This window comes from Oenanthe melanoleuca, chromosome 1 (genome assembly GCF_029582105.1).
Source record: "Oenanthe melanoleuca isolate GR-GAL-2019-014 chromosome 1, OMel1.0, whole genome shotgun sequence".
In the NCBI taxonomy this organism is placed as follows: domain Eukaryota; kingdom Metazoa; phylum Chordata; class Aves; order Passeriformes; family Muscicapidae; genus Oenanthe; species Oenanthe melanoleuca.
The window spans coordinates 53,560,039-53,573,511 of NC_079333.1; the positions used below are offsets into that span (position 1 = coordinate 53,560,039).

The 13,473-nt window shown below is 38.8% G+C and overlaps 1 protein-coding gene across 1 annotated transcript in view; it reads right to left on the reverse strand.

The window, feature by feature from the left end:
* Positions 1-2,312: 2,312 nt before the first annotated feature.
* COG3 (component of oligomeric golgi complex 3) overlaps positions 2,313-13,473 on the reverse strand; it is a 30,024-nt gene continuing 18,863 nt past the window's right edge. Inside the window, exons 16-23 of the mRNA XM_056486530.1 lie at positions 13,307-13,396; positions 11,331-11,451; positions 9,036-9,124; positions 8,807-8,941; positions 7,742-7,817; positions 6,192-6,319; positions 5,514-5,612; positions 2,313-4,312 (exon numbers count right to left, since the gene is read on the reverse strand). Coding sequence (XP_056342505.1) covers positions 4,283-4,312; positions 5,514-5,612; positions 6,192-6,319; positions 7,742-7,817; positions 8,807-8,941; positions 9,036-9,124; positions 11,331-11,451; positions 13,307-13,396 — 768 coding nt within the window. The 3' untranslated portion in view covers positions 2,313-4,282. The remainder of the gene's footprint in view (positions 4,313-5,513; positions 5,613-6,191; positions 6,320-7,741; positions 7,818-8,806; positions 8,942-9,035; positions 9,125-11,330; positions 11,452-13,306; positions 13,397-13,473) is intronic.

Below are 13,473 nucleotides of genomic sequence, written 5' to 3' on the forward strand. Positions count from 1 at the left end.
AGGTGGAGCCCCAGGTGGCCACAATGGAAAAATGTGGGTTTGTTACCTGCACCTGTGAGGGGAAACTGCAGCAGAGTTAGTCAACGTTGCTGCTGGATTGTTTCTTTTATCTCCAGTGAGTGCTCCTCACTGAAGAATTACTTAGGTGACCAATTTCTGGCAGCGTAAGTTGTTATATGAGGTGAGTGATGACTTTAGTAAAAGCTGCAAGCATCTGAGCCATCAAGTAATAATTTTTGACACCCCATTCCCAGTCTCTGAAGTTTCCCTTCAAAAAGCCCGTATCTGGGGGAATCACTAAATCCCATCTCAATTTTACAAGTCCTCCCTGTGCTGAGACTAATTAATGGACATCTTAAATGTCTAACCGGCTATTACAAATCATTTTGAATAGCTTTTGCAATAATGCTCCCATCAGACTGCTGCAGTCCTGCCTGCAGACATGTTGGTGCTCCATCCATCTCACAGCAGCCAGGTTTTACAGCCTGACACCGAGGAGGTGCTGAGCAGCTCTAAACCATCACTGACGTGCCACCAGTCTCTCCCGACCTCGCAGGACCGCACGCTTCCCGTGGGTGCTGGCCGTGTGCTGGCTGCTGGCTCACGTCAGGGCTGGGGCTGGCTGCTGCAGCACCTGCACCTTTAGGGCAGTGCCAAGTGACCCCTCTGGTATTTATGAATAGAATGGGATTGTTTTGATGGGAGAAAAAGAGAAAGCTGACAGCTTGTCCTGCTTACAGACAGGCCTCAGGCTTGCCCATGGCTGGCACTGTAACACATCACAGATGCAAAGTTAGATTTTTTTTTTTATTCCCCGTTGTTTTTTTCTGAGGTAACACTGAGGGAAACCAAGCCAATCTTGCAGCCTGGTGAGAATCAAGTTCTTCATGCTTGGGCAGGAAAAATTCAATGCAACACATGCTGTGAATGATGAAAGCTCCCTGTGTGCTACAGCTGGGGGATGCTCCAGCACCCAGAGCTGTCATGAAAAGGGGACATCAATTTGTATTTGCATGTGCAAATATGGGCTGCCTTTCCCTCTCCTCTGTGGTTTGGCAGGGTTACTTCCCATACCCACACACACAGCCATACACACGTGGCCTCCATAATGCAGCTGAGGAACTGGAAATTTGGGAACTGGTTGTGCCAAGTGTGACCAGCCAGCTTGCTTTGGCTCTCAGCCAGCGAGACCTGGCTGGTGCAGAGGGGATGGCAAAGAGCAGCCTGGGCACAGGAACCAGGGCCAATCCAAGAGAGGGAACACAAGGTGTCTCCTGGGTTTCCAGGCTCCAGCTGATGGCAATACCCATGGCTTAGTGGCATGGTGGGCCACCACTGAAAGGAACTGGTTCTTTTTTCCTTTGGCCTATTTGGAGGTCTTTATACCAAAGACCTGACTTGCTCTGCATATTGGTTGGTTTTAGGGCTCAATAAGGATGAAAAGGCACAAGAGTAGGAGAAAACAGCTTTTGTGGACAGAGCTGGATCTACCTGCAGTCACCAGGATTTGCTTCACAGACTATTCCACCTTCTCACATCCACATCACTTTGTCAATACCACATACGCAGTTTGACAAAAGGACAATTAAGTTTTGCTTGGAAAATACATGGCACAGCACAAGATTTTGCTGCAGGCATCACTGTTGTCCAAAAGCTGGCCAGGCATTCACCTGTTTACAAGATGCAATCCAAAGAGCCAGACCCCCAGAGGAGGCTCCAAGTGACCAGGAAGCTCTAGTCACACATCACTGCCCCATACCTCAGACAGAAGCCAAATTCCACGGGGAAGGAGAGCTTTTACTTCGACAGCTCATTCAAATGACATTGTGAAAGACAGAGGGTGAAGGAAAGCTTCATGCTGGCATTACAGGAGACAAACCACAAGCTTCTGCATGATGTGTTTTACACCACCAAGGGCCAGAAGAGCATTACAGGGTAGTGAGAAACTCTGGGAAGATGAGTCTGTGATAACCAGGCAAGAATAGTCACCAAACACCATAATACTTGTGTTTTCTGCCACCAGATCCCAAGCCCTCTTAGCAAAAGCCAACTTAGTAAAAATATGTTCTTGTATTACAGTTGTGGTTCCCAGTTGTGGTTTCTTCCTCCTAACAAAACTGCAAGGAAAGAGACCATTTAGTCACACAAGACTGCTTGTCAGTAAAGAAAATACAAATTTACTTTTATTATAACCAGGAAGAGGCATTAATTTAACAATTAACTGTACCTTCAGCACTCAGGTATGTATCTGTGCCAAACAAACTCAATTCTCTTACTGCTAAAAAAAGAATACTTCTCAGCAATGCACAACCTGTGCTTACAGGATGTTTATTGTCTCTGTATTACAGTTATCTTGACAGACAAGCCTCAGGATACAGGATAAAGCTTTACTCTTGGACCAAAATAGGAGGCAACATTTTTATTTAAAAAAATTAAAAACAGCAAGTTTCTAGTCAGGTAATATAAAGCATCTTAAATTAATCTTTTGAAAGTATTTACACTATTTGTAAACGTAAATATCTGAAACTGTACATGTTTAAACAAAAGTTCATTTAGCAAACAGGCTGTATAAACTGATTGCTCTTCTAATCCTTCTACCAGCTGTCCTAGAGCTGTCTGGGTACTCTAAGAGAGAAAAAGATCCCAAGCACAAGAGTGACTTCTGCCATGGTTTACCCTTCAAATCTCTTCTGTACAATGTCTGTATTAAGTCAGTCATAACTCTGTACAGTGACCATGCATTCCTTCTGAAAAACTTTATAAAAAACAAATATACATATATTACATTGCACTGGACATTATTTTACAGCCTGTATTTCTACATAAGTAAAGGGAAAGAGCAGGTTTTTCTCCATGTTAGTTCCTTTACTTAATTTTTAAGGAGTCATGTAAGGTCCTGTGAGTACCATTTATGTATCTCAGCACCACTGCTGTAACACTTCCTGTGGTAGCTTTCAATCCCACCATCTTATACTCCAGACTTGTTATTTATAGCAGGAAAATTATTAAACCAAAATACCACCGATGTGCAAGGAAATTTCTTCATATTCAAAAGTACAGAACAGGCTTTATAAATAAGTTTAAAATCTGTCATATCACTCACTACATTTTCATTTTGCAGTGCTGCACAACAAAGATTTACACACTAAGACACCCTGAAGTTCCATTAAGTTCCATTCCATTAAGGGCCAGGCATTTGGCATCCAGCTTTGCACACTAATGTCCAATTAATGCTCATTCAACAGCATGCACTGTTTACCAGTTATGAGAACTTATCCCCTCTTTACAATGCAGTTTTGACAGCCTTGCACATCGAGTTTCAGGCGTCCCCACAGCTCCTGATTAGCACTTTCTCCATGGCACAAAGGCTGTGCAAGCTCCAGACCCTGTTCCCACTTTAAACAATGTGACACCACCATCTGATCTTGGGAAAGGCAAAAATACCAACCCAGCCCTAAAATTAGGTAGCTGAAAACCTCAATGCTAAGCACTGCTGTAAACATCTGAAAATATGTGGCCCCCTCAGAAACAACAGAAATTATGTTGCACAGCTTTCCATTGCAAATCCCAAGGGTCTGAGACTCTTCACATGGAGAAAGGCTAGAGTATGACACTTCAGGTCAGACCTCACAGCTCCCAATCACAAGAGTGTAAGAAAGACAGCCCATCCAGTGTTTCAAGAAACACTTCCCATGTGGGAAATTTAGTTTTCCCAAGCAAGAACCTCTGAATTACTTTCAAGCATGTGGTGATTACCAGGATTTTCAGGGAAGTTAAAGAAAAACTCAGAGCATGACTCCATAAGTCAAATTGTCATACCAATGTGGTCATCTCCCAAGTCTCACAAATATATATTGCTGCTCTCATTTAATTCCCTGCATTGTATTTCCAGCATCTCTTTGAAAGTGTGACTTTCCATTGGGTATATCAAGGGAAAGTAAGAATGGGTTTTAAATTAAAAAAACAAACAAGAAAGGTTTTCAATTTTGAAAATATCTGGAAAAGGCAGTATTTGAGCTTCCATAAGAGTGATCAGCAAAGGGATTTTTGTTTAGTTTTCTTCTGCCCACTGATCAAGCCAATGATCAGGAAGACCTTTACCAATCAACAAACCTGTCCATTTTGGGTTTTTTCCTTAGAACAGGGTTAAGCAGCCTGGATAGTTTTGATGCAGACTGGACTGCACAGTGGGATCCTTCGTTTACTTCAAGCAAATATCTCTGCATTCCCATCACTCCCTGGCATTTGACTGGAGCTTATTCCAAGCAGCCTCACTGCTGGGCTACTTGGACATCGACAACAGTAAGTTCACCTGAAAGACAAAATTAAAGCCTACGTTAGACAGAGCAGCCAAGTTTCAGAGCTCATGTGTCATATTTTAACCTTTAAACAGGATTCCTAGGAAGCACATTAATCAGAAGACAGTTACAAACAACAGCCAAAATTTCCACTCAAATGCCTACTCTCAGCCTTTTAAAAATGCAACTGTTGACCATGCTGACCACTCATTTCAGCAGCCACAAACCACTATGATAAAATTCCTAAGACAACTTCATGTGTTGTCAAGAAATTCCAAAAAATGTTACTATTCCCCTCAAATATCTGAAACACATTTGGGATCCTTCACAGTACTTGCTTCCCATAGATTACAATATGGTTTTCCCACACACTTCAGTTTATAGGATAAGTGCTCCTAAGGCTCATCAGATAAACAATTAAGAGGAAGCCATCTCCTCTAGGATAACCCCAACTCCTTATGGTGCATCACTCCCACTCAGTGCTCCATGACAGTCATCACACATTCCTGTGGCCACATGCACTGCAGGCACCATCCTCTAATCCACAAACAAGATTACCTGTTTAAATACTGGCATCCTGTGATAATCAAGATTCTCCCCACATTCCCATGACTACTAAGGTCAAAGCAGTATTTTTAAAACCCTACTAGGTTTCTGACAGAGAATCCTAATACAAGGAATTCTTAACCCAAATTATCTCTGAGACTAAAGACCATGTAGGGTTACACTTTCATAAACATCTGCACCTTTTCTCAATACAATTCACTTTAAATGCACTCCAGTAATTCATTCTTGTGCTTCCTAAATGTAAAAGCTGCTGATTTTGTATTTGTCAAAAAAGAAAACTTCCTTCAAATGCACAAGTTTTTTAAAGGCATATTCATTGGCTTTGATACCTTTCCAAGAAGACAATGCCAGGAAATGGCAAGACTCATCTACAGTGCTGTGCAACTCAATCCCCAGCAACATCAAATCACCACCTTGCTTTAAGAAAATCTATTAGACATTCATTAAAAAACCCAACCAAACAGTCTCCTCCTAGCTAATAGTCTTAAGATCAGATAAAGCCCAAAGTTTAATCATACAGGATTAAGGGGGATAAGAAATAAATAATGATTCTGAACACCAGAAACAGGAAAAATGAAAAAAATCAATGTTTATAAAAGCCAGTCACATGAAAGAGCAACTGATAAAATAGGGAGCTTCAATATATACCTGTTCCATCGAAGGACAAGCTATGATCTGGAGGTCTTCATTACTAAATTCTTCCTTCAACAGAGCATGGAGTTTCTGGAACATTTGCTGAATGTTATTCTTTTAAAGGAAAGAAGAAAAAATCAGTATTAAAAACCACAACACCCATCTTAAACGTGAACCAGAACAAACACAATGTACACAGAATAGCTACTGATGTGACCAGATAGGGAGAAGCTATCAAGCTTCAGAACTTTACTAAAACAAGCCCCAAAATACCTACAAGGAATCCACATCAGTTGTGAGATAAAAACTTCAGCTAAGATTTGCTAAAGTGAAACACTGAGTCCTAAAGACTTAACCTGGAAGCTTAAAACTCAAGCTTGGCTCTTCTGGTGGTTTACAGCAGGTTTTCCACTGAATCTCTATCATCTCCTCTGCCTCTGGTGCTCCTGCCTATGCATAAGTGACCAAAATCGACTGGTTGGTGTGGGACAGAGTTAATTTTCCTTATGGTAGCTCATTTAGTGCCAAGTGGAAGATGTACACAATAAAGAGCAGCAGTTACTTGTGTGTTGCATAGTACAGGCAAGAGCAGTAGAGCTGACTGGATTTGGCTTTTTTAAATTAAAGATACCTTTTTAAACTAAAGATATCACCCATGAAACATCTACAGAAAAACATGACAGCAATACTCACCCGGACTGGCTTAAACAAAATTAATTCTGTATCTTTATTGGACAAGTATAAGGACATGCTTCGTAAAGTTGATGGCAACTTTGTTTTTATTGTCTTGTAAGTGGAAGAGACCAGATCGTTGATTTTTGCTGAAAGTAAAAGAAAATATGCTTAAAAGTCTAAAACGGAGTTGTGCTTGCTGAAACTATGCTCCAGAAAATCACCTCGGCTCTCCTGGGGCAGATCATTACCACAGGTTTGAGTGGAAGGGAGAGAGGGGTGCTGGGCTGTGTAGTGTCAAACCCATCACAGGACCACAGGCTGCCAGACACTGCTTCCTTTCCCTGCAGAAAATGCACCCACCCCATTTCTGACAGCCACCACATCCTCCTGAGGTTTCTGAAATCACAGCCCATCAACAGCAATGAAGTTCTACATAGGTTCCCTCCCAGAAAACTTACCTGGGAAAGAAACTGCTGGGAAACAGTGCTAATAAAGAGAACAGAATATCACAAATTCTCCTTGCTGATCATAGGCCATGTCTTGAGAGTAAAGGCTGCACAGAAATCTGGATTTTGAATTAACTAGACAAGAATCCTCTGTCAGACAAGACCTTTCTTTATTGCTATGAATTTTAATGATTTTACAAGATCATTGTTTAAAGGCCAGGGGAAAAATACATTTTGCAGATTTAAACTACTGAAGTTAATACCCTATGTGAGCTTTTCCCCTCCTCAACTTCTGCCACATCTAAATTTTCTGCCTAGACCCACTTCCCAGACAAATGACTCCAGCAAACAACAGAAGCTCTGCTTCGATCTGCTTCTACACACATAATTATCTCCAAACAAACATTAAAAATACTCCTGAAGAAGCAGGAGATGTTAAGTAGAAGCTTGAGTTAGCCCTTGAGAGTCTGACCCATGGAGCAGCACTGAATTATGTATGAACATGGCTGGCTTTGCATCTTAAGAATATGATGCAACAGAAGGTTCCAATATATGATTTGGAATAATCAGATTTTTTTACCCAGAAGCACAACTTTGTAATGTGAAGAGCAAAACAATCAAGGAGCTACTAAAACTGCTCCAAATGTTCCTATGAAGCGTTCACGTTTGAATTTTTAAAAAAGAGGGAAACAAACGCAGATTCTATTTTTGCAAAGACAGGAAAACTGAAAACAAAGTAAATACCAAATGTACAGACAATAAGGACTTCAATGAGGATTCATTCTTTCCTACAAAAGCAAAAGCTTTATCATAATCAATTAATTCCTTAAACACATTTTGTATGCAGTTTACATGCAAGAACAATCACAGCCTGAGAAATACTCAAGGGATTCATCTACTGCACCAATTAAATACATATTTTGAAGTTTGTCAGATTTTTAGAGATGGATTAAGACATTTCAAATAGCACACAGGCTAAAATGGAAGCCAGTATTTGCAAGAAAAAGGTAGAGTTCTTATATGTATAATTTTTCAAAATCAATCACAGTCTCTCAGTCCAAGTTATTCTGACCACCTCTTCAGATTCCTAACAGTAACATGAATATAAAGCAAAGTAAATACCTGGTTGTGCCCAAGGTTGCTGTGAAAGGCTGTAATTGGGACCTCCTTGAGTGGCCATTGTTTTTAAAGCAGCTACCTAAAACAAGTAAAATCAATAAAACGATGTTTCTTTCAGTTGAGTTCCCAACAAAATGACCAAGTAAAAATTGCACAACTCTCTTAGATACCACAATGTACAATCTCCACTGCTCTGTCTCTTCTACAACCTGACTTAACAACACACAGGGGAAGCAGCTTGACAGAAATGCAATTCAAAATTACAACCGTGATCAATTCTTGAAAGTAAAATTCAAAGTGGGATTAAATTTACAAAGATGCTTAGGCACCTAAGGACACATAACCTCAAAAAAGACTTATCCTTAAGCAGCTTAGTTAAACTCCTCAGATTCCCAATGAATCATTGAGATCACTCAGACAATCTATCAATCTCACCAGTTAGCCATCTATATTTTAGGCATGCCACTGACCCCTACCCCAGCACGACAGGCATGAGTAAATCTTTTAACTTCTCAAAAAATCAGCAGTTTGGACATCTGCAGTCCATGTAGTGATGTAGCCCCTGTTTCTGAGAGGTCATGTCCCTTATTGTCAGGACCTAAGGTTCAGAATAGATCCTGTTGTGAGGTTTTCTCAAGAGACCTAGAAATTCTGACCTCCAGAGCAGGTTCTAGAAAGAAATGTATTGTACGTAATAAGACATCTAATACTCTAAGACCTCCCTCAAGAACACACATGACCCAAGACTGTTTTTGAATGCTTACAAATGCAGTCAAAGTAGTTCCTGCAAAAACAAAAGCTCCTGCCAACCTTCACACACCTGTTACAATTCAAGGAAAAATTAAAGCTTCTTGATCATAGAAAACACAAGTGTTGCTTTTAAAAACAAACTATAGCATATTCCTTTAACCCACTAATCTCAAAAATGCCTGGAAAATTGCTGTTGGAACTTAAAGGAAAGCAAACCATCTTCAGCTAATCACACAACACTAGCAGCTTGTCATATACCAAATTTCCTTATCCTACCAGTACTTCAGTTATGTTAACAAACATACAACACATTTGTACCTTTGTCATGAACTCCTCCAGCTGTTCTATAAACTGTTTAGTTTGCTGCTGAATAAACTGCTCGCAAGCTGATTTCAGATGACGATCTACGTCTTTCTTGGAGTCAATATAATGCTCTCTGATTTCTGGAGTACCCTTGAACAGAGAATGACAATTCTCTTTATTTGCCAGAGATCACAACACACTTAAATGACTCAATTATTCTTAATGCAATAAGATCCCGCATTACCTCCAGTAAGAACTGTATCAAGGCGTTGTTGCTGTTTAGTCTAAAAAATCTTGAAACTGCCTTAGGATTCAGGATTTTAAATGCTGCATCTGTGAATCAGAAAGTCACTCACACTGTAAGTCAATGCCACTCAGGAACTACAAATTCTAATCACTCATTTATGCATAAAAAATGGTCCAGCATTAATGATTATGACTGCACACAAGGCTTAATTCACTACTTTTCAATGGCACCTACAGTACACCTGTACCTAACAGTTGCAGAGTCTAAACAGATAAATACATTACAAGAAACTGACGAGTTGCTGATATTAACCACTGTGTCACGAGCATGAAAATTGTGTGAGCTCTCCTCTTCTTGTTACTGTATCTCCAAGTGGAAGACTTTCATGTAAGCTATTTAAGCATTTAAAACCATATGAAAAATTTTGCACACATTGCCTGGGAAAACCAACTACAGTTGTATGAAATGCCTTCAAACTGGCACTTTTTTCCTCTGTGCTTAGCTGCTTTAGTTAGGACTAAACAACAAAACATCAAGGTTAATAAACATTCATATTTATGTTGTCTACAAAAGTCTCAGGAAAGAAAAACAACAATGTCTGTAATTAACACAATACAGAAATTACACCTATAGTCTTAACAGGATGTTGTCAAGCTGAAATCTAGTCAAATTGGGAAAAAGAAAATTATTAGTTGCAGTATAGCTTTTTACCCTACTGTCAGCCATTTATCATCCTACACATCCATCTCCTTTTTTTTCCATTTCAAAAGGAATTCTGCACTCTGTATAAAACAGCGGGAAGGAAAAAAGACATAAGAGTAAAAGAAGTGTTCTCTGAGGCATTAAATAAAGAGAGAATACCAAATATATAGGTTTGTAGGTTTTGCACTGAACTAAGAATCTGCACTCCAATGCAGTGAAAGGTGAACACAGAGCAAGATTATTTTTGTTCTCTGAATTTTTTATCAGCAATTTGAGAAATTCCAAAGATTTCCCAAATTCTTGATTAGAAGACTACGAGCTAGTCCTTTCTCCCACCAAATTTTTCAGTTACATGAATCTTAACGTTATACTACCTCAGAGAAATTGAGCAAAAGCATGACTTTTACAGTAAGCAGTATCACCTCATCTGTAAATACCAAATTAAATCTTAAATCTGAGTGCAGGAAGTTTGGCTAGAACACAGTAAAGCTACTAGCCCTGTTATTTTTCTTCTACAACTTATCCCAAATATAAAAGCCCTACTGGCCTATGCTAGACCACAGTAAGAATTAAGCACACCATACATTTTTTCAACACCACTGCCACCATCACTCAATATAAAGAAAATGTTTTCCATTACTTACCACTACCACCTGCAAAGCACTGGCTGGCACAAAAATTTATTACATTAAATGAAGATGGAGAACAAACTTGTGTGTCAGCCAGGGCAAGACACCAAAAGGATGTATTTGCCCTTTAACCTCTAGGCAACTAGAAACCACTCAACAGGTAGGAGGTTTCATTGATGTTCAAATGCAACAAGTGAAATGGTTAGTGTAAGAAATGCTTGCTTCAGAGTTAAGACTGCAGCATATTAGCAGGAAAGAGAAGTTATTTATTCAGCTTTCTCTTCTGGAATGGAAGGAGAGAAACTTAACATGCTTCCAATAATTTTTCTCATTATCCTAACAACCTGGAAAGTACATGACAGTTCAATTCTGTATTGAGAGCTTTTCTCCTGAATTTTACAAGGGAACAACAGTACAATTTCAAAAACCATGACCATGGCCACTACTATTTTCCTACAAGAGACATGCTTGGTACATAATACCGATGCTGTTTATTAAACTTGCAAAATAAGAAATCTTTCTCAAAACAAAAACCTCACAGAAAGGTTCAGGAAATCTTAATTTGCTCTAGCTAAGTTGACCATGTATTGTTAAATTCACCTGCTAAGCAGCAGTAAGGAAAAATATTCCTTTAACAGTTAAGAAAAGAGGAAAGACATCTCTGTGCAATAGAAATGTAGATTACTTAGCTGTTCTTAAAAAAGACAGGAAAAATTAGTTAGGTCAGCAGTGAAAGTAGGCAAATGCATTTCATATAAAAATAAAGGATTTATAAGATACATCTTGGATTGCCCTAAACAGGAGAATGGTTTTGGTTTTTTTTCAGAGAAGCTAAGAAAAAGCAAGAGATTAGAAAAAGCATACAGGTCATTGCAAGTGAACATAAAATAAACCCAAAACTTTTGCTGGCACAAAGGGAAGACAATCCCATCCCATTCTGTATCCAGCAACTGTTCAGTACCTCTAGTTTTCTTAAGGTCCAGGGAAATTTCCTTAATGGTGAAATCAGTGTGGAAAGGAGCAATTTGTTCACGAAGAATCAGAAGGTGTTTTATTAAGAAAAGCTGTCCATCAACCTGGGTCTACAGCACAAGAGAAAGAACATGTAATACATGTTAAGAAAAACCCCCAAGCAATTAAATGGAGAGCAAAGTTTCAGCAATTCCACTTTTATTAGTTAACAAGCTTTTTCCATTAGTCTGTAGTGTCATTACTTACACTCTGGGATCAACAAATCCCACTTCTGCATTATTCCTAATACACTGCACTACAGAGGCAGACCTTATTCCCATTTCTCGGAAGAATTAGATTACACGGCCATATTACTAAATGTCCTCATTAAGTAAAGGTATTCTCTATTTGAAAGATACAAATTTATTCTTCTTCAGAGAGAGGAATTATTTCATGTAATTCATATAATTTATAGTTGAAAAACATGAGGTTCTAAATTTGCTTTCATCATTACAATAACTAAAAAAAGTTAATGTTCCTGTAATAACCTTGATTAACTGTGCTGTTTTGCAAAGGTCTTACAATGCATTTTTCTCATGTCATTAAACACAAAGCTTAGTTAATTTCTAAACAGTACAGCAAAGATACAAAGAGTAAAAGAAGGCCAAGTTCACAGCATCAAAATGAGCAGTTTTGCCTTGCTTGTTATTTTAACCACATGCTTGCTGGTTTTAATCTTTAAAGTTCATGGCTCACTGAGGTAAAAGGAGGAGGACTCTAGAATTCAAATTTGCTTTTGTAAGCTGGAGGAGAACTTTACTTGATACAATGTTAAATAAAACAGAAAAGAAGAAATCACATTTAAATTCACAGTTTCAGCAAACAGAAATTTCACTTAAAATGAGTGGTGAAAAGGACTTATTGAGTTGTTTGGGTTTGGCTTTTTTTTTTTTTTTTTTTTTTTTTTTAATTCTCATATGCATCATTTCACCAGATAGTATTAAATTAACATGTATCAAGAATGAAGTGGTAGAGATCCTAGTTCTGGGCCAACCTATTTAGGGGTCATTGCAGGACAAGATTCATTCTCTGCAACACTTTTAAGTCAATGCTGGTCAGGTACACAGTGCTGGAATTGGTATTTAACTGTAGAATTCTGAACCAGTTACATAGGAAATAATTATCTGCTCAAGCTAAAGAGAAATGTGGCCTGAATTTCTTTTTAAAGATCCTATGTTTAACAGATATTTTTCAAAGGATGCTCAAAAGAGATACTTTAAAACAGATAATTTCCAATCAGAACTAAAACCTTTTCCATTACTAAATATCTACTGCTTATAAAAATCCAACTATTTTAGCCTACTAAGAGGGGTGTTTTTTAATTCACTTCCTGGCTGTTATGAATTAACAAATCACTGCAGGATTTAAAGGAACTGTGACAGTAAAAAGAAAGTTTACTCCAATTACTTAAACACAGTTGAAGTTTAAATGACTTGATGAATCTGCATTGAATTCTGTGCAACACATGAGATCAAACCTTTTGATAATACAGTTCTGAGAAGAGAGTACTTAAAACTCCTTCCCAGTGAACATAAGTTAGAAAGATTTTTGAAGATTCAAACAATGAAGGCAGAGAAAAAGAGAAAAGAGTAACAGACAGTGAAAATAAATATAGAGAGCAAAGTCCTCTAGCAAAAATTTCTCTTTAGGCATCACCTCACTGAATTTCCATGAGTTAGAGCAGTCTGTAAACACGATTGCTATGATCTGTATTCCATCTTTTCAGACAGGCTAGCATGTGAATCATTATCTTTGTCCTGCAATACATTAACTGTAACTAAGAACCGGCAAATCTCTTAAATCTCTGGGGGCAGAGCAACATGCTTTGACTAAAATTTTAACGGAATTCTGAACTGCTGCTTCATGACTTTAGATATAAAAGGGGCTGGGGGCTGTGGAAATCCTACCCAAAGCACAGATTCTGACCTTGTTTTTGCTGATGGAATCAGCAGCTCCCAGCAGCGACTGGATGCAGGCAGATAAGGCCTCTTGCGATAATCCCTGAAACACTGCCCTCTGCAGGGAAATCAGACCAGCAAAAGAGGTGTTAGCAAAGGTTAGGAAGAATTTCAAGAGCTGTGTTTTGTGAACGA